The 25,649-nt window shown below is 38.8% G+C and overlaps 1 protein-coding gene across 2 annotated transcripts; it reads right to left on the reverse strand.

The window, feature by feature from the left end:
- Window positions 1–620: 620 nt before the first annotated feature.
- Window positions 621–25,157, reverse strand: Noc3l (nucleolar complex associated 3 homolog (S. cerevisiae)). Of its 2 annotated transcripts, XM_013034387.1 has the most exons (21): window positions 25,048–25,157; window positions 24,034–24,241; window positions 21,529–21,664; window positions 19,452–19,609; window positions 17,935–17,991; window positions 15,792–15,922; window positions 14,784–14,945; window positions 14,478–14,571; window positions 13,493–13,668; window positions 13,012–13,140; window positions 10,602–10,733; window positions 9,006–9,086; window positions 8,613–8,713; window positions 7,514–7,586; window positions 7,006–7,069; window positions 5,990–6,061; window positions 5,477–5,658; window positions 4,233–4,361; window positions 3,520–3,617; window positions 1,306–1,390; window positions 621–1,038 (listed from the first exon to the last, which is right to left on the reverse strand). In XM_013034387.1, exons 1-21 carry the CDS (start codon window positions 25,054–25,056, stop codon window positions 910–912), a joined length of 2,406 nt encoding a protein of 801 aa, XP_012889841.1. In that variant the 5' UTR covers window positions 25,057–25,157; the 3' UTR covers window positions 621–909. The 2 variants fall into 2 exon arrangements, with proteins under 2 accessions (XP_012889841.1, XP_012889842.1); XM_013034388.1 differs by lacking the exon at window positions 13,012–13,140.
- Window positions 25,158–25,649: the final 492 nt, after the last annotated feature.

A 25,649-nucleotide genomic window follows, 5' to 3' on the forward strand; every position in this document is an offset into this window, starting at 1 on the left:
CTCTCTCTTTCTCTTTCTTTTTTATTTGTGAGGTTTTTGGAAACAAGGTCTGGCTCTCTAGCGCAATCTGGCATTTAACTTCTGATCCTCATGCCTCTGCTGGGATTATAGGCACGCACCAACACATCCAGCCTCCCCAAAGATGAAAAAAACAAAATTACAACAAGTACATTAAGTTGTAAAAAGCTATCATCCATCACCTTTATAGTAACAATAAAAAAGCCAGGCACCAGTAGTTTGTAATCCTAGCTACTCAGGAGGCTGAGATCTGAGGCTAACAGTTCAAAGCTAGGCCTGGCAGATTCTTATCTGCAATTAATCACAGAAAAAGCCAGACGTGGTGCTGTTAGTCAAAAGGTAGAGTGCTAGCCTTGAGCAAAAGGAGCTTAGAACCAGCACCCAGGCCCAGGGTTCAAGGTCCAGGACTGGCAAAAAAAACATTTTTTTTTTAAAAAGCTATCATTAGTCAGGTGCTAGAGGCTCATGCCTGTAATCACAGCTACTCAGAATTTTGAGAGCTGAGGATGACAGCCCAGGCAGGTAATTCTGTAAGACTCTTGCCTCCAATAACCAGCAAAAACCCAAAAGTGAAATTGTGGCTCAAGTGCTAAGAGTGCTAGTCTTGAGCTCAGGGATTGAGCACACAGGTCCTGAGTTCAAGCTCCATACTGACACACACAAAAGAAACACTTCATTAAGAAACAGACATCCAAAACTGGAGTAAAAACAGGTTTTCAATTCTCTCAGTGAAATATTTCACACATGGGGCCCAGCCCTGTCCCTGGAAACGGCATCCTTCGTAGGAAGTTTTCCTCATATAAAATGAAAAATCCCCAAGTTAACCACTTAAGAGCTGCTTATACACAAGTACATATATACAAAAAAATCCACTGCTGCTGCTTTTTTGTACTACTGGAGTGATGTTTTCAAATATTTGGTGAAATCCAAAGAGGAGGGAGCAGGAAGTTCATTGCAGTATTTTTTGATTAGCTGATTTAAATCTTCATTCAAAAATGGAGTCCCTTGTAAAACCTTATCCTGAAAAAAGGTTAAAATACCATAAGTTAAAACTAAACTGTGAGCAAGAGCTAATATCAACTGGTGAAATGCAGTCATGAGCAATGTGTGTCAGGTCTTGGTCATACTCTATACAATTTATAGACCACTTCTATAGAACCCTAACCTCAAACTTCCATCCTACCATCTACGAATCAAGCACGATAAAGCAAGCAAGCAGTAAAGTTACTGAGACATCCTAGTGTAGTTTTTATTTCTTCTTTTAAAAAAATGAAAAGTATCACATACCTTCTTTTTGGAGTATGAAGACTCAACAGGAGGATTGAATGTCATTGTTGCCATACTATAAGCCTCAAAAAGTTCAACTGCAGATCTACAATCACAAGTAAGAATTGTAGAAAAATCTTATCTGTTCAATTTAAGATAGAGTATAGCCAAAAAATGAAACAGAACCAATTAACTCACTTGAAATAAATCTTACGTTCCTCCGCAATTCAACTATGCTATTAAATCCAATTACATTTAGAAATGAAGGTCTACAGCCCAAAGAGAAAGGTACAGAGAAACACCAAACAAAAATCCTAACTCAACTATAGTTATGTGAATGATAAACACCCAAGTCTAAAGTCACTGGAGCTGGAGGAATGAAGCATGGAGTCAGTTTCCATGGGCTTCAAGCACCATTCAGCTGATCAGCTAGGAGTCTCGATGAAAAACAAGAAGTAATTCAAGACAGAGAATCTGCCTATACTCGTGGCATACTAGTGAATATTTCATGATCTGGAGTTAGCTCACATTTGCCCAGGCAGATAGGGGCTGTGACTAGACTCACGCTCTAAGTTCCATTCCCCAGAAGAACGAATCTTAGGATAAACCCATTCCTCCCCATCTTCCAGAAAAGGAAAACTGCTATAAAAGAGGCAAACACAGGCAGCAGGTGTAGCGCAAGTGCTGAGTACTTGCATCTCAAACATGAGTTCCTTAGTTCAAAGTCAGTATTGTAAGAAGAAAGGGACAGGAGGGATGTTTAGGAGTAGTAATAAAAGCATGCCCAAAACTGGCTATTGCAAATTAGAATGATAGTGTTTTCTCCCTTTCTGAAAGAGAGGGCTGAGGAGTAGAGACAGGGAAAAGCTACTTTTGCAACTTTTGAAAATTTCCAAAAAAAAAAAAGTTGGAGAAAGCAACTTCTTTAAAAGTCCTAAAAGAAAAGTGGAAGAATGTAACGTGGGATATAGGAATTACCCAGCGAGCTTCTTATAGAGCCAAGGTGGGTTCTCCTGCCTGGCCATGGAGAGAAGCTGCTGCCCTTCAGTGTAGCTAGGTTCAACGGTATCCTCCCTCTCTCCTCCTCTTCCTCTCTCATTCTCTATCTCTTTCTTATTGGAAAGGTGATGTACAGAGGGGTTACAATTACATAAGTCAGGTAATGAGTACATTTCTTTTTGAACAGTGTCACCTCCTCCCTCATTTTCTCCCAGTTTTTTGCGCCTATTTTTTCCCTTTTGCTACTAACAGGACCATTTTTAAAAAAAGGGAAGGGCTGGGAAGGTGGCTCAGTGGTAGAGTGCTTGCCTTGCATACCTGAGGCCCTGGGTTCAATTCCTCAGCACCACATAAGCAAAAAGAAAAAATCCGGAAGTGGTGCTGTGGCTCAAGTGGTAGAGCGCTAGCCTTGAGCTGAAGAGCTGAGGGACAGTACCCAGGCCCAGAGTTCAGGCCCCATGACCGGAACCAAAAAAACAAAAAACAAAAAAAAAATAATTTAAAAAAAGGGAAGAAAGGAAGGTCACCAGGAGTGGCCTCAGGGCTGTGTGGTATTTTCATCACTTGTTGAGCCTGAACAAGGACAGGCATGCAGGAATTTACTTTCTATTCTTTTGATATCTCTCTAATGTATAAAACTTACTACAAAAAGAAAAAAAGCACACAAAAAAGGTCAGGTGCCAGTGGCTCATACTTGTAATCCTAGCTATCCAAGATTGAAATTTGAGGATCACATCTTAAAGCCAGCCCAGGCACAAAAGTCCATGAGACTTTTATCTCCAATTAACCACCAGAAAGCCAGAAGTGGAACTGTGGTTCAAATGTTAAAGTGCTAGATTTGAGCAAAAAAGCTGAAGAACAGAACCCAAGCCCCAGGATTGGCATTAAAAAAAAAAAAGTAGTTTTCAGTGATTACCTAAACCAAACTTAATAAAATTACAGCCATCATATTTATTCCATAGTAAAATTCAGGAATATGAAGTCAAACCAAATGTAAATGCCCACATGTACTCTATAGTTTATAATCTAGTACATTCATAATCCAGTACTTTCTAGGGTTTTATTCCTGTGGTGCTGAGAATCAAGCTGATGACTTTGAACTTGCTGGTAAACAACAGATAAGTATTCTACAACTGTGCTATATCTACCTGATTTAGAATGAGGCAAGGTTCTGGGTAAAGTCAATAATAATGATAATAATGTAAAAATAACAACGTAGAACTTGCTAAATATTACCTTCGGCTCAACTCTGGTTTGAGTGCTTCAGAGCCCTCCGAAGGGGCTCCAGCGATGAGGTGGGCTGCAAACCTTTGCACTATGGGATGGTAATGCCTCTGAGGAGGAAGCGGTACAAGGTCGTGCACAATTCAGTACTTTAGAAAACATCAACTACAGTAAACACTTTCTTTAGTAAAGTATACCAGATTTTAGAGATGCCTATATATGGAACTCATTTGAACTATGCACTTACACACAGAATATTAACTTTGCTTACAGGATTAAAACCCAAATGTGTTTGATGGCCAAGTGAACAGTAATACAGCTTAGTCTTGCTTTATAGTATAAAAAGCACAAACAAAAACCAATTTGTATTTGAGTGAAAAACATTGACAACAGGTTGCCCAATGCTCGTAATTCCCTCTAGGCTCATTCGAATGCTGTCTTACACTACAGGATTCAGCCAATGCCACCTTGAAATGGCTTATGGCAGTCTCCGTCCATACAAAACAAATGCCCCCCCCAGCAATCCCCTTTATACTCTGAATAGTGTCAAGAAGAGTCAACAAGCATCACCACACTTTCCAGTGTTCACAAATGTCAAAGTAAAATGTACCAATACTAAATCAGTATTCCAAAAAAGATACTCCAACACAGAAGTACCTTGGCAAACATAACTATGAGACAAAAGCGTAAGCACACGGATTGCAAGAACGCAGGGTCACCCTCACCCGCAGCGCATGCAGCTCCCAAAGGGCCGTGTTCTGTGCATTACAGTGCTCCGGCTCATCTAGCTCTGGGAGGAACACTCCACTTCCCTGAGAGTCACTATCCAGCAACAGGTCTGCTCTCGGGAAAGTCTGCAAAATTATCACATTAGTTTGAAGAATGTTATTGGTCTATACTTGCATCTCATTTCAATGGTTATAATAAGGGACATAACATCTACTTTTAATAAAAAATAATTTACCTTTATCAAAAAGAAAAAATTCCTTGTTTAGAAATGAATTGTCTTTAAACCAGAATATTATTTTCTTCCCTCCAAACCTACTCTAGGTATCTTTCTCTTACTCTTGGAATCTTTCTTGTAAAATATAGAGCCAATACATGTATAAAGATATTCATGACATCACTTGTAATAGCAATAATGACAACTATGTTAATGAGAATAACTGATACGCCCAAGAGAATAACAAAAGAACAGAAAAGCCAGACTACCCAAATCTGAGTTCCACTTTCTGTTACACGCACTGTTACTTATAGACCTCTTTCCCCATGTGTAAATTGGGAACAACATGAGTAGCTATGTTAGAAACATTAGGTGAGGGGCTGGGAAGGTGGCTCAGTGGTAGAGCACTTGCCTTGCACACATGAGGCCCTGGGTTCGATTCCTCAGTACCACATAAGCAAAAAGAAAAAAGCCGGAAAGTGGCACTGTGGCTCAAGTGGTACAGTGCTAGCCTTGAGCTGAAGAGCTGAGGGACAGCACCCAGGCCCAGAGTTCAGGCCCCACGACCGCACCCCCCCCCAAAAAAAAAGAAACACTAGGTGAATTAAGGTTTGTAAAACAGTTATTATAACAGCCACAGGTATGAAATAAGAACTGTATCAGTGATAGTTTAACAAACAACTAAATTCACTTTAATCATTAAGAGATAAAGTAGGTCACATTTAATCATTAAGATACAAAGTATGGCTAGGCATAGCTGTGTATGCCTATAATCCCAGCTACTGTGCTGCAGAGGAAGGAATACCTCGTGTGTCAGGCCAGCCAGTGTCTCAAACACAAAAATAGTCCTGAGGTGTGTCTCAAATGTGTGAGACCCTAGGTTCAATCACCAATACCACACTGAGGGAAGGAGAGAAGGAGGCAGAGACACAGTTTCTGCTTTAAAAAAAAAAGTGTTTATGTGTGTATGTCAACAAAATGCCACTACACCCTAAGAACTCAACTCTCCACTGAATCGCTACTTACATGCATTAATGTTCTGGCAGTGGCTAAAATGCCAATGCCTGAGTTTGGAAGAACCTGAAGAGCAAGTGTGCAGAGGCGCTTGATGAAGGCCAGGGCTCGCTGCTGGGACACTTGCTTTCTGCGCTTGGTAAGCATGACATCCAGGCACTGGAGAACAATCTCAACACCTTCGTTGGTTGCACCTAAAATACCACACACATCCTTCAGGGCTTTTCTTGCTGGTTCTTCATATGCAACTTTCTTGAACTCCAGTAGAAAACCAACCCATTTTCCTAACCAATATACTAGTGATGTGCTGCTCAGAGATATGGTGGGCTATATTTATTAAATTCCCAGCCAACTCCAAGAACTCACTCTCCAAGTCTTATGTAAGGTGAAATACAGATAGATGCCTGTCATTTAATATGTCCAGCATTTTATGTAACAGTTCCCATTTCTCATTGCCTATTTTTTCTAGGCATAACATTCATGGAAGATAAATATATGCATTATGGAAACATTAAGTATACATACCTGCATGTAACTTGAACAGTGTTTTGTACAGATGTGTGTAGAATTTCATTGGATCAATATTTAAAACATCACCTTTGAAATGAAAACAAACATAATTACCTAAGTTATAGCTTCAAAGACAAAGCAAAAAAAAGTTGATTAAGAAAATACTTTAGCACTATGGAAGTTTCTCAAAAGACTAAACGTAGAGCAATTCCACTCTTGGGCATTTAATCAATAGATCACAAACAAGGCCATACTAAAGCTACCAGCACAAGCATGTTTACTGCAGCATTATTTACCATAGCCAAGATATGGAATCAGCCCAGATGCCCTTCAATGGACAAATGGATCAAGAAAACATTGTATCTGTACACAGTAGAATTCTACCCATTCATCAGAAAGAATGATATTGTATCATTAGTAAGGAAATGCAAAGACTTCAAAAATTATATTAAATAAAGTAAGCCAGACCCAAAGAAAAATAGAATGCATGGTTTCTCTCATTTGTGGTAACTAGAATGTGCATATAAATCTACAAGTAAACACAATGGATGGTTTAAAAAAATACACTGGGACACAATAAATCATACAGGTCTCTAGGCAGTGAGACCAAAGGAGGATATTCTTAGAAGAATACAAAAAGCGTAACGTGCATCTGATCATATAAAATGATATTTATTGAAATTAACTCCAGGAAATGGTAACAAAGGGTTTTTTTTTTCCTTTGTTGCTGTCTTGTTTTCTTTTCCTTTTGTCTTGTTTGTTCATTTATCTAGTTTTGGAAGGGGAAGGGGAAGCAAAGAATGGGACAGGGTAAAAAAATGCAGCAGTGATTAAACTAGACACTATGTTGAAAATGAACTATGCAACTTGTGGGTGGGGACAGGAAGAAAAAAACTGGGAGAGCATGAGAGAAGAGGTGACATTGTTTAAAAAGAAATGCACTCTTTATCTGATTTATGTAACTGCTAACCCTCTGTACATCACCTTTACAATAACAATTTTTAAAATGCATTAAAAAAAACCTATTTTACCTTGTCCAGAAAGAATATGAAATGCAGTCTGGACACAGTGAAGACTTTCTTGATAGCTTAAGTCCTTAAAAAAAAAAAATGAAGAATGATAATTAACCAGGGGCTGGTGGCTTATAGATAGTCTTAGCTAATCAGGAAGCAGAGATCAGAAGGACTGTAATTCAGAAGGATTACAGTTCTTAGCTAATCAGGAAGCAGAGATAAGAAGGACTAGGCAAAAAGTTTCTCAAGACCCCATCTTAACAGAAAAAGCTGGGTGTGTGGTGTGATATGTGTGTCATGCTAGCTTTGGTGAAAAGTATGAATAGGTGGATCTCAATTCTAGCCAGCCCAAGCAATGAATGAGATCCTAGCTCAAAAACAACCACAGAAAAAATGGCTGGAGATGTGGCAGAAACTTAGAGCACCTGCCTACCAAGTGTGAAACTCTGAGTTCCAACCCCAGTACAGCCAAAAACAAAACAAAAAGACTGATAATCATCATTTATATATGTTAATAGTAACTTACACCAGACTCAATGAGTGTGTGAAGAACTACTAACAAATCATCAAAAAACTCCACATTTATAAGATGAGCAAACCTAGAAGCAAACAAAATAACTTAGTTAATAGAAGTTATTAATACTTTTTATAAATTTCAGATTGCTTTTTTAAATAATTCACACACTGTTGGACATTTTACTTGATAGGGATATATGACTACTAAGCAATAAATTAAAATGTTTTAAAAAATACTTTTGTCCTGATAAAGAAATTGCTAAGAATAAACAACTTCTCTGAGCAAAGCCCATTATGTTTCTAATAGTCATCTTAAGTCATAAAGGGGCCAGCAGCCTCAGCTTCTAGGAAAAAGGAGCATAGAAGAGAGAAAGAGACTTATGCTATTTGCAAGCTGGATCTAGAACAGGGAGTGCATGTAGCTCAGTGGTTTGTTTGCACAATACATAAGGTTCTATCTTACCCAGTCAGAATGGCAGCCATCAAGAAAACAAATGTGCTGATGAAGATGGGGAGAGGGGAATCCTCATACACTGATAAGACTATAAACTAATGCAACCATTATGGAAAAGTCAGTATGGAGGTTCCTCAAAAGACTAAAACTAGATCTTCCCTATGGCCCTTCCAGACTACTACTGTTTACATATTCAAAGGAGCGTAAATCAATATACAAGGAAGACACCTGCATACCCATGTTTGTTCAGAGCTGCTCACCATAGCTAAGGGGCTGAACAGATGAGTGAATAAAGAAAATATGGAACACACACCATGGACTATTACATAGCCATAAAGAAAAATGAAATCATGCCATTTGCAGGAAAATGGATGGAATTGGAGGTCATCATTTTGACCAAGATAAGGCAAGCTCAAAAACCAGATACTGTGTTTCATTTGTGAAAACTAGACCCCAAAATGTACTTGTGGATAAATACATACATATAAATGCACATACATAGAACATGATTCTAAGTATAGGACTAATTAGAAGGATGAGGAGGAGAGAGGGAAAAAGAAAGATGACACACTAGGCACCATTGTTAAATTCATGGTTACTTTGATCTTCTGAATTTAGGAAGAATCTGAAAGGTATTGACCTACAAAGCCCTTACTTGGCAAGACCTTCCAGAACTGCAGGTAGGAGAGGTGACCGTCGGGCCTTCTTCAGTATTCTGAAGTAGGTTACAAATACAATATTCAAAGTCTCTGTGTGCTGGCAGAGGAAACAGACAGCATCACTTCAGGTTTGAGTTCACTGAGGTGGCATAACTTCAATTTTCAACACTAAATCTTTTTTCCCATTCCTCCCAATTCAATCTTTGGAACATTAAGGAAAACATAATAAAAAGTATCTTGTGATTTCATAAAACCAGCACCAACCACATCATCCTGTCTTGTATCTAAGCCACATAATATTAAATCAAAATTATACACACAATGAATCTCTATTTAAAATCATCATCTAACACAACACCTAGAAAACAACCAGAATGGGAACTGCCTACCAGTTTAAGTTTCTTCTCAGTACTTTCTGATGCTTCTGCCTCCCGAAGCTCTCGCTCTAGTTTCTCTTCTGCTTTCTTCCACTGAAGTAGAAGGGGAAAAGTGAACATACCACTGAGTGAACAAAGCAGAGGAAGATCAACTTATAAAACAATCAGAAAACAGATAATCTGTGAATGCAAATGTAAGCAGTGGTTGCCTTTTGGGAAAAAGGTAGAATCAGACTGTAGAGAGACCAAAAAGGGGATTTCTACTCTTGCACCAATTTTTTTCTTGTTTGTTGATGCTCAAGTTTTTTCGTGCTGAGTACCAGGAAAGCACCTCTACCATTTAAGCCATGGCCCCACCCACTTTTGCTTTAGCTATTTTGTGCTTTTTGCCCATGACAGCCTAGAACTCCTTCCTTTCCTACCTAGAAATTCCTATGTAATCCTAGCTAGGATTACAGGTGTGAACTATCATAATACATAGAACTTACTCGTTGAAATAGGGTCTTGCTAATCTTTTCCTGGGTTGGCCTCAAATTATGTTGTTATTTCCACCTTCTAAGTGGCTGAAATTTACAGGAATGTACCATCGTGCCCAGTCCTATATATATGAAAACCAAATATATATATTATCAGACTCATTCAGAGATGACTGTATCTGGAAGTTGTTTTCTGTTTTGTTATTATAGGCAACTTTGTAATCCTAATAAATGGTTTATAAGTGCTTTGGGAAATAATCACTACACTAATGTTATTACCATGACAGTGGTGGTAACAATGTTTATGAAGCTTGCCAAGGGTTATGAACTCTATGTGTTTCATATACATATCCTCACCTATTCTTTGGAGGTATGGGGGTTTGAACACCGGGCCTTGCACTTGCCAAGTGCTCAATCACTTGAGCCCTGTTGCCAGTCCTACTTCATTTCATTTAAACCATAAAATGACTGTATGGGGTAGACACTCTGTACCCCATTTCTAAAAACAATGTTTCTAAAGTCTCAGTCTGGAATTTCAACCCAGGATTAATAACAGACTAGAATTCCAACCAGTTAAAAACAAACACCAAAAATATGATTCAATTTAACAGAAACTTACATGAATGCATCCTTTCTGTTAAAAGAAACAAGTCTGTACCATGATTCTAAATTGATCTAAGAAAAAAGCCTACATGACCAAAATATCTCTTCACCTACTTCTATTTCCTATGAACTATCATAGATATTACATTAACTGGGAAAAATAAAAATTTCTAAATGTTAGATTTCAAAATGTTTCTTTTCTGAGATAGTCTCAGAATCTGGCCTCAAACTCCTGGGGAACTGAGTAGCAGCTAGGGCTATAGGCATGTGCCACCAGATTTTACTATGATTTAAAGCCAGGTGTAGTAGCACATACTATTATCACAGCTCTAGGAAGGCTAAGGTGGGAGGATTATGAGTTGGGAGGCCAGCCAGAGCTACACACATAGTAAGACACTGCCTTCCGCCCCACCCCCACCAAAAATAGCAATTCCTTTCTCCTTAACTATTATTTACCTATGCCTAAACTATGGTTTTCATCTAAGGTCAAATAAAACAATACTTAAAAGAAAAAGAAACTAAATCCAACCTTTCTTTGCATTCTTGATAGAGTCTTTCTTTTTTCCTTGAAAGTCATGAACTTTTTTGGTTTATTAATGTCCTCTGTGTCTTTTTTTACTTCCACTTCTTTAATTCTTAGGCACAAAAATGTTTTTAACATCTAATATTGAAAGAATACAAATACATAACTTAATACTTATACTGACTTTAAAAACTCTATAGAAAGATTAACACTTTACAACGTTATTTCTTCATTCATACGAAACCACTTTGAAACATCTTTTATACAAAGTACCTATATCCTTCTGCCAGTCATATTCAGTTATTTATGTCTATAAAAGAACATTAGTCATTTGCTAACTACAAAAAACTTTGTTGCTTCAGGAGTATATAAGGAAGAACAAACACTACTTGCAGGTAAGATCAGAAAACAGCTTAACTAAGAAAAAAAATTGTGTCACAAAGGTTTAATATCCTTATTTTGTAGTATAGACTACAGACAGTTTTGATCTTTTGATATTTTATCCCCAGAACCTAGAGTAGTACCTGGCACATACCAAAGTTACTGAAATTAAATATTTTAAAAATTATAAGAGATGGGGCTGGGAAGGTGGCTCAGTGGTAGAACACTTGCCTTGCATGCCTGAGGCCCTGGGTTCAATTCCCCAGCACCACATAAGCAAAAAGAAAAAAGCCGGAAGTGGTGCTATGGCTCAAGTGGTAGAGCACTAGCCTTGAGCTGAAGAGCTGAGGGACAGCGCCCAAGCCGAGTTCAGGCCCCATGACCGGACACAAAATATATATATATATATATATATATATATATATGTAAGAGGTCATTAAGAAAGATAAATACTTGATGAGAAAATCTGGCAAGTAATATAAACAAGTTCAAATAAGTAGTACATGAACTGAAGGGAATAGAACCTTACTAATAAATATATAAAAATAAACACGCAATGTATGTGTAAAGACGATAGAGTAAATAGTAAGATACACAAGGGAAATGATACTCATATCCCTAATAGGAATGTAAGTGATAAAAATATTTTAGAAAACAATTTGGCACTTTCTCTCAAGTTTCGTTTTTGTTTTATGCCAATCTTGGGGCTTGAACTCAGGGCCTGCATGCTGCCCCTGAGAGCTTCCTTTTTTAGTGCTTTACCACTTGAGACATAGCTCCACTTCTTATTTTGTAATGTACTAGAGATAAGAGTCTCACTGGACTGGGATGTGGCTCAGTGGCAAAGCACTTGCCTAGCAAGTACAACATGCTGGGTTCAATCTCCAGTACAAAAAAGGAGAAAGACAAAATAAAAAGTCTCACAGACTTTCCTGCTCCTGCTGGCTTCAAACTGCAATCCTCAGATCTCAGGCCCTCCCCGCCCCCTGCCCGCCCCGGGGTCATGGGGCCTGAACTCTGGACCTGTGCACTGTCCCTCAGGATTTTCAGCTCAAGGCTAACGCTCTACCCTTGAGCCACAGCTCCACTTCCCAGCCTTTTCTGCTTACGTGGTGCCGAGGAACCGAACCCAGGGCCTCATGCATGCAAGACACGGACTCTATCACTGAGCCACTTTCCTAGCCCCCTCTCTCATGTTTTTTTTTTTTTTTTGGGTCCGGTCGTGGGGCCTGAACTCTGGGCCTGGGCGCTGTCCCTCAGCTCTTCAGCTCAAGGCTAGCGCTCTACCACTTGAGCCACAGCGCCATTTCTGGCTTTTTTCTTATGTGGTGCTGAGGAATTGAACCCAGGGCCTCATGCATGTCAGGCAAGCACTCTACCACTGAGCCACCTTCCCAGCCCCTCTCTCATGTTCTTAAGTGAGATTTCTGTTAGATCCAGCATTACAGTTCAGAAGTATAACTCACAGAATATGAAAAAATAATATGGCCAAAATGTTCTCTCCAACAGCAAAAATCTAGAAGTAACTCAGATGCCCTTTAGAGGGTTCTATATATTCACAGTAAAATAGTCTGATGGACATTACAAAGAAGACAGATCCTGGGACTGGGAAAGTGGCTCAGTGGTAGAGCGCTTGCCTTGCATGCATAAGGCCCTGGGTTCAAATTCCTCAGTGCCACATAAGCAAAAAGAAAAAAGCCAGAAGTGGCGCTGTGGTTCAAGTGGTAGAGCGCTAGCCTTGAGCTGAAGAGCTGAGGGACAGCGCCCAGGCCCAGAGTTCAGGCCCCCCGACCGGACCCAAAGAAGCCAGATCCCCACATAAGTTCATGGGACAGAACAGTCTTCATAGTATAAGTACACATCTGCACAGACACACAGCTTGGAAGGCCATTAACACACCAATATTAAGGGTTTACATTTACTGAGGTTGAATACTTTCACTTTGCATTTTTTATACTTTCTTTAGGAATAAATTACTAAATACTAAAAATTAACCTTGTAATTTAAAGACAGATGCAGAGTAAGAAAGGCTTACCTCTGGCCTAACGTCATAATTTCTGCCCTTCACAAAGCCAGAAATCACTTTAATTACACCAAGAGAAGCTTGACCTAATTTATCTTGTTTAAAAAGTTTCTTTACAGCCTCACAACACATTTCAGATATCTGAAAAATAAAATGTTACACTAAACCAATGTTCCCAAGCTTCCCACTTCTCATACTGAAGGTCAGATAGATAAGGGGGCAGTCCTCGCCCTGTGGGTATGGAAGGCACTCCTGGCCTTCACCACTGCCCCAGGAATAACACCTCCCCCACCACACTCAGGACAATCAGAACTGTCTGCAGACACTGCCTCATGTTCTGCAGGACACAAACTTCCTCTTCTTCCAACTGGAAGAAAACGCCAATTTTCTAAAAGAGACAGTGTTTAACAAATGGATACTATTTTACTAACAGAACCAAAAGAATGGGGGGTGGAGGTGGGGAGAGCTCATGCAGTATACAAGAATAACCCACCGATTTTGAGGTATCATTCATGAGAGGGACAATCAACACGATGATGTTGTTGTGGAAGTTAAAGTGAGGTAGTGCCACCAACAGCTCACACAGGCTCTTCACAGCCACTTCTGCAAGTCCTCTGTAAGCCTTTAAGGACACCACGTTACTTTTCTTCAGCTTCCTTTGCTTCCAGTCTAAGGAAAAGATGAATGTACATCCTCACTTTATTCACTGGTTAACTCTTAAAACTAATTAGCTTTCTTTTTAAAGTAAATACATATCTTAAACAAAAGCTACCAAGAAAAAAACAGACTTCATGTTAGCTCAGCCTGTTTAGAAAAGGCCTATACCTGTCATGATTACATACAGAGACCATCAGCAACTGAGAGTTTGAACTTTGGACCAAAACAATAAGAAGGCAGAACATTTCATTAATCTTGAAAATAAATTATATGTTGAAATGACAATTTGCAGATAAACATGCATATAATTTGCTGTTAAATTTCAATACTTTGTGTGGGGTGGGACTACAATTTTTTAAATGATGTATATAGCATGCTATTTTCAATTTTTTGTTCAGTGTCAATCTACACAAAGCTCTGAGGGTTGCCATTGTAGCTCAGTGGTACACTGCTTGTCTAGCACACACAAGGTTCTAAATTCAATCCCCACACCACAAATCAAGAAAAAATAGATAAATAATAACTACAGTTAACACTACTATTAATAACTGAAACATACATGTTAGACAGTTCTAAGTGCTTTATATTTCTAAACTGAATTACTTTTCATAGTAATTCAATAAGATAAGTGGTAGTTACCACCCCATTTTTCAGACAGGAAAACTGAGAAACACAAAGATTAAGTGACTTGCCTAATATATAAGTAGTAAACAGTAGACAAAGACTGAGCTCAGACTCAACTCCTTACCACACACTATACACAAAATATACATTTACCTTTGTGAGTAGGGCCGTTAATGTACCTTTAATGTTTTTCATACCTTTAACCATTTGCTCCAGATTTTCCAAATAAAATTTATACTGGCTAACAAGGCCTTCTTCAAATTCTCGTAACTTTTGGGTTTCTTTTCGCATCTGAAAAGATCAAAAAGATTATTTTAAACAAGTCAGAACATGAGAACCCCAAACTGGCATAAAATACATGTGTGTGTCCAGTACTGAGAAAAACAATGAAAAACAAAAGCAAACAAACAAACAAGACAAAACAGCAAAACCATACTATTCTCCCATCTCCAGCTCTCCAAAACTTTCAGCATATTTTCTACAGTAATTGTACCTAGCATTACCTTGGCAGATTTCTCAACTTCTGTGAGAGGCCGGATTTTGTATGAAGGGGTAATATCCTTAAACAGCTCCATCAACGAAACTATCACTAGCTTCCGCACAGTAACAGCTACATCTGGGTCCTGTTCCATGAGCATGGAACGCAGTTCTTTCAGTTTTTTAATCTGTTAAAGAAATCACTTATAAGACTAAAAGAATCACAAGTAATGCTGAAACAACAGCCCCACATGTGGTACAGTAAGTAGTCTTCACTTGATGAGTCAGGACAGTCAACCACCAAACTCTAGACTAGCTCGCCTCACCAACACTGAAGTTAGAGGGTAACCAGAGTCACTTAAAGATAGCTTGAAAATGTTAATATACCTATTTGCAGACAGTGAGTCTTCTAGGATGAAATGAGTTTTGGATACAGTAACTTTCACAACTCCATACTCAGTTCTGAGTTTCCTGAGTTTACATGCTACAAGCATTTTGACCATTATATACAAGATCCAATGTTAATTCCAAAATACCCCTAAACTAATTCCACTGACTTCTATATAGAATATTCCTTATTAAAAATTCTACAGTCAGGCATGGCAGCACATCCAAGCACTGGAGATGAGGAAGGAACATTAGGAGTTAGAGGCCAGCCTAAGCTACACAGAGGGACCCTGTGCAAAAACAAAGCAAAACAATCAGTTGAACACATTTGCAAATAAATTCCTCTTCCCTAATACAATGAATTTTTTAGTGTCAATTTTTGATAACTTTTAGAGTTACCAAAAATAAATCCATTATCTTCATTCAGAGATGAGGAAAATTTACACTCAGAATTTAAGTGACTTTCATAAGATCCACAAAGAAACTCAGTTCAGATCAGGATTAGGCTAAGATTGTGTCTATTCCCTTACCCTCATCCAGCTACTACAGTCAGTTATTTTCCTTTCTGTGTATGCTCACATACAATAAGAAACTTTGAATATATTATGCATTTACCCCACCTTTAAGAGAGAACTCACACTACCTACATTACTTTCTGGATCTGACAGGATGGCAGAAGCCAAGGTTGCAATATGTATTTTCTTCTCCTGGAGTTTCTTCCTTCTCTCAATCAGATGTTCTTCTACAGTCAGCTCTCGAATAGGCTCTTCAGCTGTCTCTGAAATAGATTAGGGTTTCCCTCTTAAATATCCTTCATTTGCAAGCACCCAAGAAAATTTCATATGTGAACATATATACCTATTTATACACACATACATATCTATACATACATATGTAGGTATATAAGTAAATAAAATACTTTTCTTAGTAAAAAATAATGCTTCTAGCTAAGAATCTTATATTGCCAATATATATCATCTTCTCAACAATCATGTAGGACAGGCACTATCATTAGACTCATAAGTAAGGAAGCTGTTTCATAAACCTAATAGAAATGGGATTTGAATCCAGTAAAGTTCATATTCTTAACTACTGTGCTAATAAACCCACAGTAATTTATATTAACTAAGGAAAGGGTAATTAGGTTTTTCTTCAAGGATAAAATACTGCTTTTTTCAACTCTGTGTAATAGAGAGAACATATCTATCTTGAGATTCAGAGTGAATAGATGTAATAAATGCAAAAATATAATCTGTAATGAGCCTATGATGCATAACGGAAAATAGTTAAATAGTTGATCTACCATCCCATGTACACTTACATCTACCTGGTCAAAGTAAAATTTAACAAACATGTTTTATGACACATTCTAAACTAAAGTCAGGCATGGTAGCAAAAGCCTATAATCATAGGTACTGGAAAGTTAGAGGCAGGAGGACAGAGAGTTAAGGGCAAAAGAAGTTAAGATTCTACCTTAAAAAAACTAACAAAAACGAGAGGACTGGAGTTGTAGCTTAAATCAATATATATATATATATATATATATATATATATATATACACACACATACATATACACATACACATACATATATCTGGACTTCAGACAATGCAACCATTTTCGTCATTTACACCTAAAAGGTTCATTATTTATAGTTAGGTTCTTATAATTAAAAGGAATCAAGAGGACCAGGCATGGTTGTACAAACTATAATCTGAGCTACTAAAGAAACAGAAATAGGATTTCAGTCCAAAGCTAGCCTGGGCAAAAAACTTAAGATTCAATCTGAAAAATTTTTTAAAAAGCAAAAGAAATTGCAACACTGTTCACAATAGCTAGGATATGGAAACAACTCACATGCCCCACCACAGATGAATGGATCCCAAAATTGTGGTATCTATACACAATGGAATATTATGCAGCCATTAGAAATGACAAAATAATGGCATTTGCAGGGAAATGGATGGAGCTAGAAGGAATCATGTTGAGCGAGGTAAGCCAAGAGCAAAGAAACAAACGGTACATGGTCTCCCTGATAAATGGATGCTAAATCCAAAATGTTAGGTGATACAACAAAATTAACAGGACTTAAGAAATAAAGAACTTCCACTAATCTGGTCGAACCACTACTAAATATCCCCATGCTGCTGATCACATGTATGGTGTATATGTGTACACCGTTATATGTTATAGACTGTGATAGACAATTTGCTCCAGGAAAGTTTGAATGAACTTGTGACTTTAAATAAGCATCATTATTCCACAATACTGTGAAATTTGGGAAATTATGTAATCACTTAATCACAATTAAAAAAAAAAACCTCGGGGAAGATAGGGAGGGAAGGGATAGTAGGGGGAAAACAATGGAGGGGTAACAATGCACAATAGGAAGTGTACTCATTACCTTACTCATGTAACTGTAACCCTCTGTATAGTATCTTTACAATAAAAAATTAAAAAAAAAAAAAGCAAAAGAACTAGGAGTATAGTTCAAGATGTAAAGCACTTGCCTGACAAGCATAAGACTCTGAGTTCAAAAGAATGGAGGAATTCAGAACAATAAATTTTAAAATTCATGTGTGCCATTATATTGTAAATATGTAAATGGGTAAAATTTTCATAAATAAAAAAAGAGAATATCAAATTCTACACAGTGAAAATTTCATATGTGGGAAAATGAACAGTACTCCAAAATGGACATGCCAGGTTTTACTTACTATTATGCAAAAAAAAAAAAAAAAGTTACTTCTCAATTAGCAATGTAGTCATTGTAAAGATACACTTCATTACCTTCGTTATCTTCCATCTCTTCTTCTTGATCCTCTTCATCTTTGTTAATGTCAACAGCTATTTGGAAAATATACACATTAAAACTATGATAATCTTAAAAAGGCCAAATCTAAGTTCAACAAAAGAAAATCCAGAAAAATAGGTATTTGAAAGGGGTGGGGTAGGGTGAAGGTAAGAGAAGCAGACGAATGAAAAGAAGGGGGTGGGGAGGAAATGCAGTCAAGAATTCAGTGCATATGCTGCAAAATTAGGAAAATTAAAGGAGGGGGTGGTTTGGGAGGGATGGGTAAGGGGTAACATTGATCAAGATGCATTGTATTAATACAATTTGTTAAATGGCAGCTCCTTTTAACAACTACTTAAACATTAAAAAAAAAATAAAACTGGGCTGGAAAGGTGGCTCAGTGGTAGAGTGCTTGCCTCCCATGCATGAGGCCCTGAGTTCGATTCCTCAGCACCACAAAAGCAGAAAAAGCTGAAGTGGCACTGTGGCTCAAGTGGTAGAGCATTAGCCTTGAGCTGAAGAGCTGAGAGGACAGCGCCCAGGCCCAGAGTTCAGGCCCCATGACCGAACCCCCCACCCCAACAAAAAAAACAAAAACAAAAACCAAGGGGCTAATTATGGATTTCTATTGCTTCTGAAAATAGTTAATGTGCCCAATCTTCAGAAACCATAGAATTTGGCAAAATAAGCCGCGTGCGGTGGCTCACGCCTGTAATTCTAGCTACTCAGGAGGCTGAGATCTGAGGATCAAGGTTCAAAGCCAGCCCGGGCAGGAAAGTCTGTGAGACTCTTTTCTCCAATAAACCACTAGAAAACCGGAAGTGGTGCTGTGGCTCAAGTGGTAGAGCGCAGGGACAGCACCCAAGCCCAGAGTTCAAGCCCCATGACCGACAAAAAAAAAAAAAAAAGAATTTGGCAAAATACTCTTGGAAAAGAAAATTATCTAAGACTGTCTTGATGGTGCATGCCCATAATCCTTGGCCCTTGTGAGATGGAAACCAGAAGGATTGCAGTTTGAGGCTAGCCTGGGGGGAAAAAAGTTAGTGAGACCACCTTCCATCTCAATAAGCTAGGTGTAGTGGTGGCATGCTTGAAATCCCAACTATGAGGGAGACAGAGTCCATAGACAGGAGGATCACCATATAGGCTGGATAAAGCCAAAATGCAAGACCCTAACCAAAAAAATAACTAAAGCAAAAATGGATGGGGAACGGCTCAAATGGTAGAGCACCTGCTTCACAAGTGTAAGGACCTGAGTTCGTCCTAGAACTGATGTAAAAAAATAAAAAAGAAAAATCACCCAAACCTTGTAGGTTCCATTGTACTCACTGTACAATAGAGACCTGGATAATCAACTTTATTTCTAGCCCATGTCATCAAGCTTGCAATATGATTAACTGCACCTGTCCCTATTTTGTAGCTATGAGTACAAAGTCAAAGTCATGATGAAACAAAACGTGTCACAATATTAGCGAGCAACTACAAGTTGACTAAATCAAATGAACAGACTAACCTGGCTTCTCCCGGGTCTGAGGGATGATACCGCTTTTATCTTTGATAGGAAGCAAGTGTATCAGTTCCTTCTCAGGTTCTGTTTGCAGAGTTCTTGGTATTTTTTCATATTTATCTATAACATGCTCTTTCTTCCGTTTCTTGGCATGAACTGGCTCACTGCAAGAAAACAAAAATCTGTTTTTGGTTTTAATTGGTTTTAAAAGGTATCTGAAAGGCAAGTGCTGGCAGCTTGTGGCTGTAATCCTAGCTACTCAGGAGTCTGAGATCTGAGGATCATGGTTAAAGCTAGCCTAGGGAAGGAAAGCCTAGAGATTCTTATCTCCAATTAACTACCAAAAGAGCCAGAAATGGAGCTTGTAGCTCAAGTGTTAGAGTACTAACCATGAGCAAAAAAGTTCAGGGACAATGCCTGGGCCCTAGGTTCAAGTCCCAGAACTAGCATTTGCATGTGTGCATGCGTACACCTAAGTACCTAAACACCTATTTTAAAACTACTGTTGACCCATGTACAATGCAGAAGTTAAACGAGTACTATAGATGTAACTACCACCCCTCCACCCCACTACAACCCGTTCACCAGAAGCTGTCCTGACAAAAGAACAGTGACCAATACATATTTTACGTTACTCATTATACACAGTGAAAAAATACGGACAGTAAGAGATCAGTTTTAGCTGAGACATGTGATTCACTAGAGAGATGAGCTGTTCATGCCAAGATTATTCATATGACACAAAATTTTCAGCAGACTTTTTTGTCGGTCGTAAGGCTTGAACTCTGGGTCTGGGCACTGTCCCTCAGCTCTTTAGCTCAAGGCTAGCGCTCTACCACTTGAGCCACCATGCCACTTCCGGTTTTCTGGTAGTTTATTGGAGATAAGAGTCTCACAGTCTTTCTTGCCTGGGCTGACTTTGAACTGCAATCCTCAGATCTCAGCCTCCTAAGTAGCTAGGATTACAGGCGTAAGTCACCACGCCTGGCAAATTTCAACTTTTCATAATAGATTTGTATATATTTTATGGTATAAATGACAAAATGTATGATTAACTATAAATATTTTATACATTCATGATACCCTTTAGTTCTTTCTCTATTTGTAGGCTCTGTGGTTTTTCTGCAAGTTTTTTCAAACTATCACAAATATTCCACAAATAATAATAAATATTTTATACTTATGTCTAGGTGTTAACACTTAAGACTAATAGGCACTGGTCTTGTGGGCCAGAAATAAAGCTAATTATCCAGGTATCTGTTGTAGGCATTCAAATAGCAAATGAACTGTGTTAAATCTACAGCTGAGACTGAAACTAAAGCTACATCTAGTTTTTCCTTTAGATGTAAAATGAAGGTCAAAGTCATAATAAGAGTCCTTTTGAAGAACAGTGTGTAGAGGTAAGGATGACATTAGCCTTTTTTTCCCCAAAAAATCCTTTAGAGCACACTGTGGAATTTGGAACTAAAAAAATCAAAGTATAAATTCTATATCCATTCCCTGTCATCACAGGAAAGCACTAATTCCACCTCTGGAAATTCAAATACTACCTAACAAGGTAAAAAAAATAAGACTGTGGACTGTTTTGCCAGTGCTCAAATGTAATAGTATCCTCTGCCAACTCACTATTCATTCTCAAAAGAAATAAAAATGAGCCGGGCTCTGGCGGCTAATGCCTGTAATCCTAGCTACTCAAGAGGCTGAGACTTGAGGATCACAGTTCAAAGACAGCCCAGGCAGGAAAGTCCATGAGACTTTTATCTCCAGAAAACTGGAAAGAAACCACCAGAAAAGTGGAAGTGGTGCTGTGGCTCAAGTGGTAGAGTGCCTTGAGCAGCAGAGCTGAGGGACAGCGTCCAGGCCCAGAGTTCAAGCCCCATGACCAAAAAAATAAGTATGCTGAAATCAACTTACTTTGTTCAGCTATTTATGTAGGAAGTAACTTGGTATCAATCTGAATTCATTCTTTGTAAACACTGAGTCTGGGTGAGCATCCTGAACTAATCACCTAAGAAGTGTAATTCAGAACCTACTTTTTGACAGTGCATAGATGTGGATGATTATAACTCAAATGAGATAATACCTAGAAGAAAGATCTCTTGTTAGGAAAGATGCTCTCTGTCCTAAATCCTTCATTAACTGTAGGTCATCTTCATCCATCATATCTAAGGGAAGGGCTTCTTCTTCTTCTTCTTCCTCTTCCCTCTCAATCCTTTTGACTGTTCCACAAAAACAAAATCAGACACATTGATTAGAGATATAAGAACTCTGCATTTTACTGGCTGTAATAGAAAAGTCTTATGTTTATCTGATACCTTAGCCTAGTGGAACACGACTGACATGTTGGGCATGAAAATTCTTTGCTGGATTGGGATGCACTGATCTAGATTAAAATGCCACAATCTTAGCAACTCTGACTCTTAAAAATAAATGCCAAGAGCATTTCCATGTCATAGTATCAACCAAAAATAAATGTTTCTTCATACTCAGAAATGTCTCTCATGGCACTTGATTTGAAAACATATATGCTAAATCTTCCAACTCTTTATCTCCAGTGACTTTCACTTATATTCCACTTTAGCTAGCCTCTCTGAGCCTATGTTCCAGATGTTTGTGCTCACCTTTCTGAACAGCTATCACTCAGCTACTGCAATGCTAATAAACAGATTGTAATTCTTTCGCCATCTCATGTTTTACCAATGTATTCTGTCATAACTCCTTCACTTAGATTGCATGGTAACACTTCAACCATTCTCATTCCATTTCTCAACTACTTTTCTTTGTATACTTAGGACACATCTAACAAAACCTCAAATACGGATCATTCTAACTTCTCTCTCTGCAATCCCTTGATTTTTTTCTACATCTCTTTTTATTATTTACTGGAAAAAAAAAAAAAAAGGCCAGGCACTAGTGGCTCACAACTGTAATCTAGCTACTCAGGAGGACGAGATCTGAGGACGGCAGTTTGAAGCCAGCTGGGGCAGGAAAGTCCCTGAAACTCTTATCTCCAATTAATCACAGAAAAAGCCTGAAGTGGTGCTGTGGCTAAATTGGTAAAGTGCTAACCTTGAGTAAAATGGAGCTCAGGAACAGTACCCATGCCCAGAGTTCAAGCCCCAGGACCAGCAAAACAAACAAAAAGAGAAATATACTCATTACCTTGCTCATGTAACTGTAACCCCTCTGTACAGTATTTTCACAATAAAAAAATTTATTAAAAAAAAAGAATGCCAACTAAATATCAGAAACTATTCTAAGTGCTGATGATACAACTACAAACAAAGTGATCTTAATGTCTTCTCTATCAGGACTTAAAAGGTCTTCCTGGAAGCAATAAGACAGGTAAATACTGATAATTAAATACACATAACTGCTTTTTGGGGGGTGGCATTACAAGAGTTTGAACTCAGAGTCACATGCTTGCCAGATAGATGCTTTACTGCTGCACCATGCCAACAGTTCTGGAACTACTGACTTTATGTGAGCATTCTATTTTTCAGACATACCAGCGATCCACGTATTTTCTAGGGTCAGGTTTCTCCTTCATAGACTACCATCACACCCAAATCCCATCACCCACCTCATAATAATGATCAAAAGATCCATCTTTCTACTTTAATGGGACAAGAGGCCATAAGCTAAACACCAATTTCCCATACTAGATTCAATACCATTTGCATCCATCTTTTTTTTTTCCCTCTCGCATCTGTGTGATAGACTTCACTTAGATGCTAAAGAAATCCTTTGCTTTTATTTTCATTATAAAACTATTAGCATATCAACCTGTTAAAATTCTAAAACTTAAAGTATCTAATTTACCTACTTCATTTCTTTTAGCAGATTAAAGTGGCTGACAATTAAGTTACCAACCAACCCCACATGATTACTTTAAAAAAAAAAAAAAGAGAAACCCGAGTGTTCTTGGATTTTTCATTTTCAGTTAAATGACCTTGGGACAGTAACACTGCCAAGGGGTCAACCAATATTAAGAAATGAGATAGAAACCAAAGGGTGAATAGTTATTTAATAACTAGATATAGACAACTAAATATGAAACGTAAAAGTACCAGTAAAGTTGCAGAACTAGCCTGACACAAAATGGTAATAGTCTTTTCTTGTTTTATGTAGCTGGCATTCTTGGATAGTTTTACAACGATAATTCAGACAATGATAGCTCAATTTTACTCCAAGTTTACAAAAAGAAAGTCAACAATTTAGAAAGGAAAGTACATTTTGGCAACCCTGTAAAGAATGCACCAGAAAAAAAGTGCTTTTCTTAGCTACCTAACTGCCAGTGAATGGAGAGGCATCACTGGTCTAATGCACAACATATATTTACATGGCTACTCCAGGTCTGATTTACCAACTAGTGCATTTCCAGGACTGCATGTTAGACAAACTAAGGTTAGCTTTTTCTCACGATGAATTCTCTTAAGAAAAAGCTTTCTCATACTGTGACTTTTTTTCATACTGTAATAAAGTACATAGGACTTACATCCTTACTTTATTACTAAAAAGTACATTTCTAGGAAAATATTTGGAATGATCTATTGAAACCAGAGCATGTGAATGCTTTCATAATTACCTGGTCGTTTTTCCTTTGGGTCTTCCAATGGAATGGGTTTCTTAGAAACAGCATCTTTTACAGCTTGCCTTAGTTTCCTCTGTTCTTTCCGGTACTTCTTGAGAGTGCTTTGTTGTTTAAATTGCTTATTTTTTAGCTTGTTTTCAAGTTTGACTTTACTAGTTTTTAATAACTTGCGGAAGCTTGGGACCTGTTTTTTATTCCTCCTCTAGAAAACAAGAAAAATACTACATATTGAGAAATGGAACTTATTTTAAAAATCAGGTTAAATAGAATTGATTATAAATCCAACCAATCCCACGATTTTAGTATCTCACAGCCACAGATCTTGCAAGAGATAAAACCAAACCATGATCTCAGTCCTAAAGACTATCAATGATTCAGAGTAGGGTTTTTCTATGATTAGAATCCACAACTGTTCAAATGGATCTCAGATCAACAAAAGGTTAAGAATCTCTCTTGTGGTATATTCAAGACCGTTTAATACCTGTAGCCTTACACATTCAGAGCAACACAATGGCTGTCTTTTAACAATAAATTCCATTTACATACTTTTGTGCTCAGAAAAATTAATCTCCAACAGTGTAGTGATTGCTGTTACTCTCAGGTAACTGACGAAGAAGCAAAGACTCACGGAGATTATGACTTGTCAAAGACCTGTAGGGATTCTGACTTGGCTCTTCCGATCCCACTTCTCTTGCTGGAGCCCCCACATTCAGAAATCCAAATCCCAGACAGGGCTGGTCCTAATGTTCCCTGAGAATCGGAGGGCAGATATAGCTTTCTACCTCCTGGTCCTTTATGGGGTGGACTCATCCCAGTTCTCGCGAGTCTCTGAGAGCTGGCCTGCTTCTCATCCCTAGCAATAGCGTCCTCAGGAGGGTCTCGAAGAATCTGCGAAGACTGACAGCAAGGATGCGGGACCCTGGCGGCCGTGCCCGCGGAGATCCCGCCCCCAAGTGTCAGCCAGAACAACCTTCACACCGCGGGAAACCGAGTCCTGGGGACACTTACCGCCTTCATCTTTAGGCCTGAACGCCCAGTTCAGCCGGGCCAGCGGTGATCCAGGGCCCAAGGCGAGTACCACACGTGCACAAGCCTCCCTTCCAAACCCGGAAGTTACCTCCGGCCTTTCCGGCCCTTCCGCCGCCGGAAACGGGAGGCGGGACTTCCGGAGGCACGCTCTGGCGCACGCCCCCTCGTGGTGAAGGCTTCCAGACCGTGAGCTCGAGGCTTTCCGCCGTGCGTGAGCGCGCGCCGTCACAGCCCGCGGAACGGACGCTTCACAAGGTTTTTTGACCGAGTCTTTGACTCTTGCAGTTTTCTTTTTTACCCGCGCGCATGCGTGTGCCTGTGTGTGTGTGCATGTGTGTGTGCGTATGTGTGTACCAGGACCGGCGCTTGAACTCAGGGACTGGGCTTTCGCTGTCATTTAGCTTTTTCCACTCGAAATGTGGCGCTCTACCACTTGAGCCACACTTCCAATTCTGGCTTTTCGGTGGTTAATTGGAGATACGAGTTTCACAGAATTCCATGCCCAGACTGGCTTTGAACCACGATCCTCGTATCTCTGAGCCTCTGGAGTAGCTAGGATTTACAGGCTTGAGGCATGCCCA

The sequence above is a fragment of the Dipodomys ordii genome, unplaced genomic scaffold (assembly GCF_000151885.1).
Source record: "Dipodomys ordii isolate 6190 unplaced genomic scaffold, Dord_2.0 Scaffold188, whole genome shotgun sequence".
Taxonomy (NCBI): domain Eukaryota; kingdom Metazoa; phylum Chordata; class Mammalia; order Rodentia; family Heteromyidae; genus Dipodomys; species Dipodomys ordii.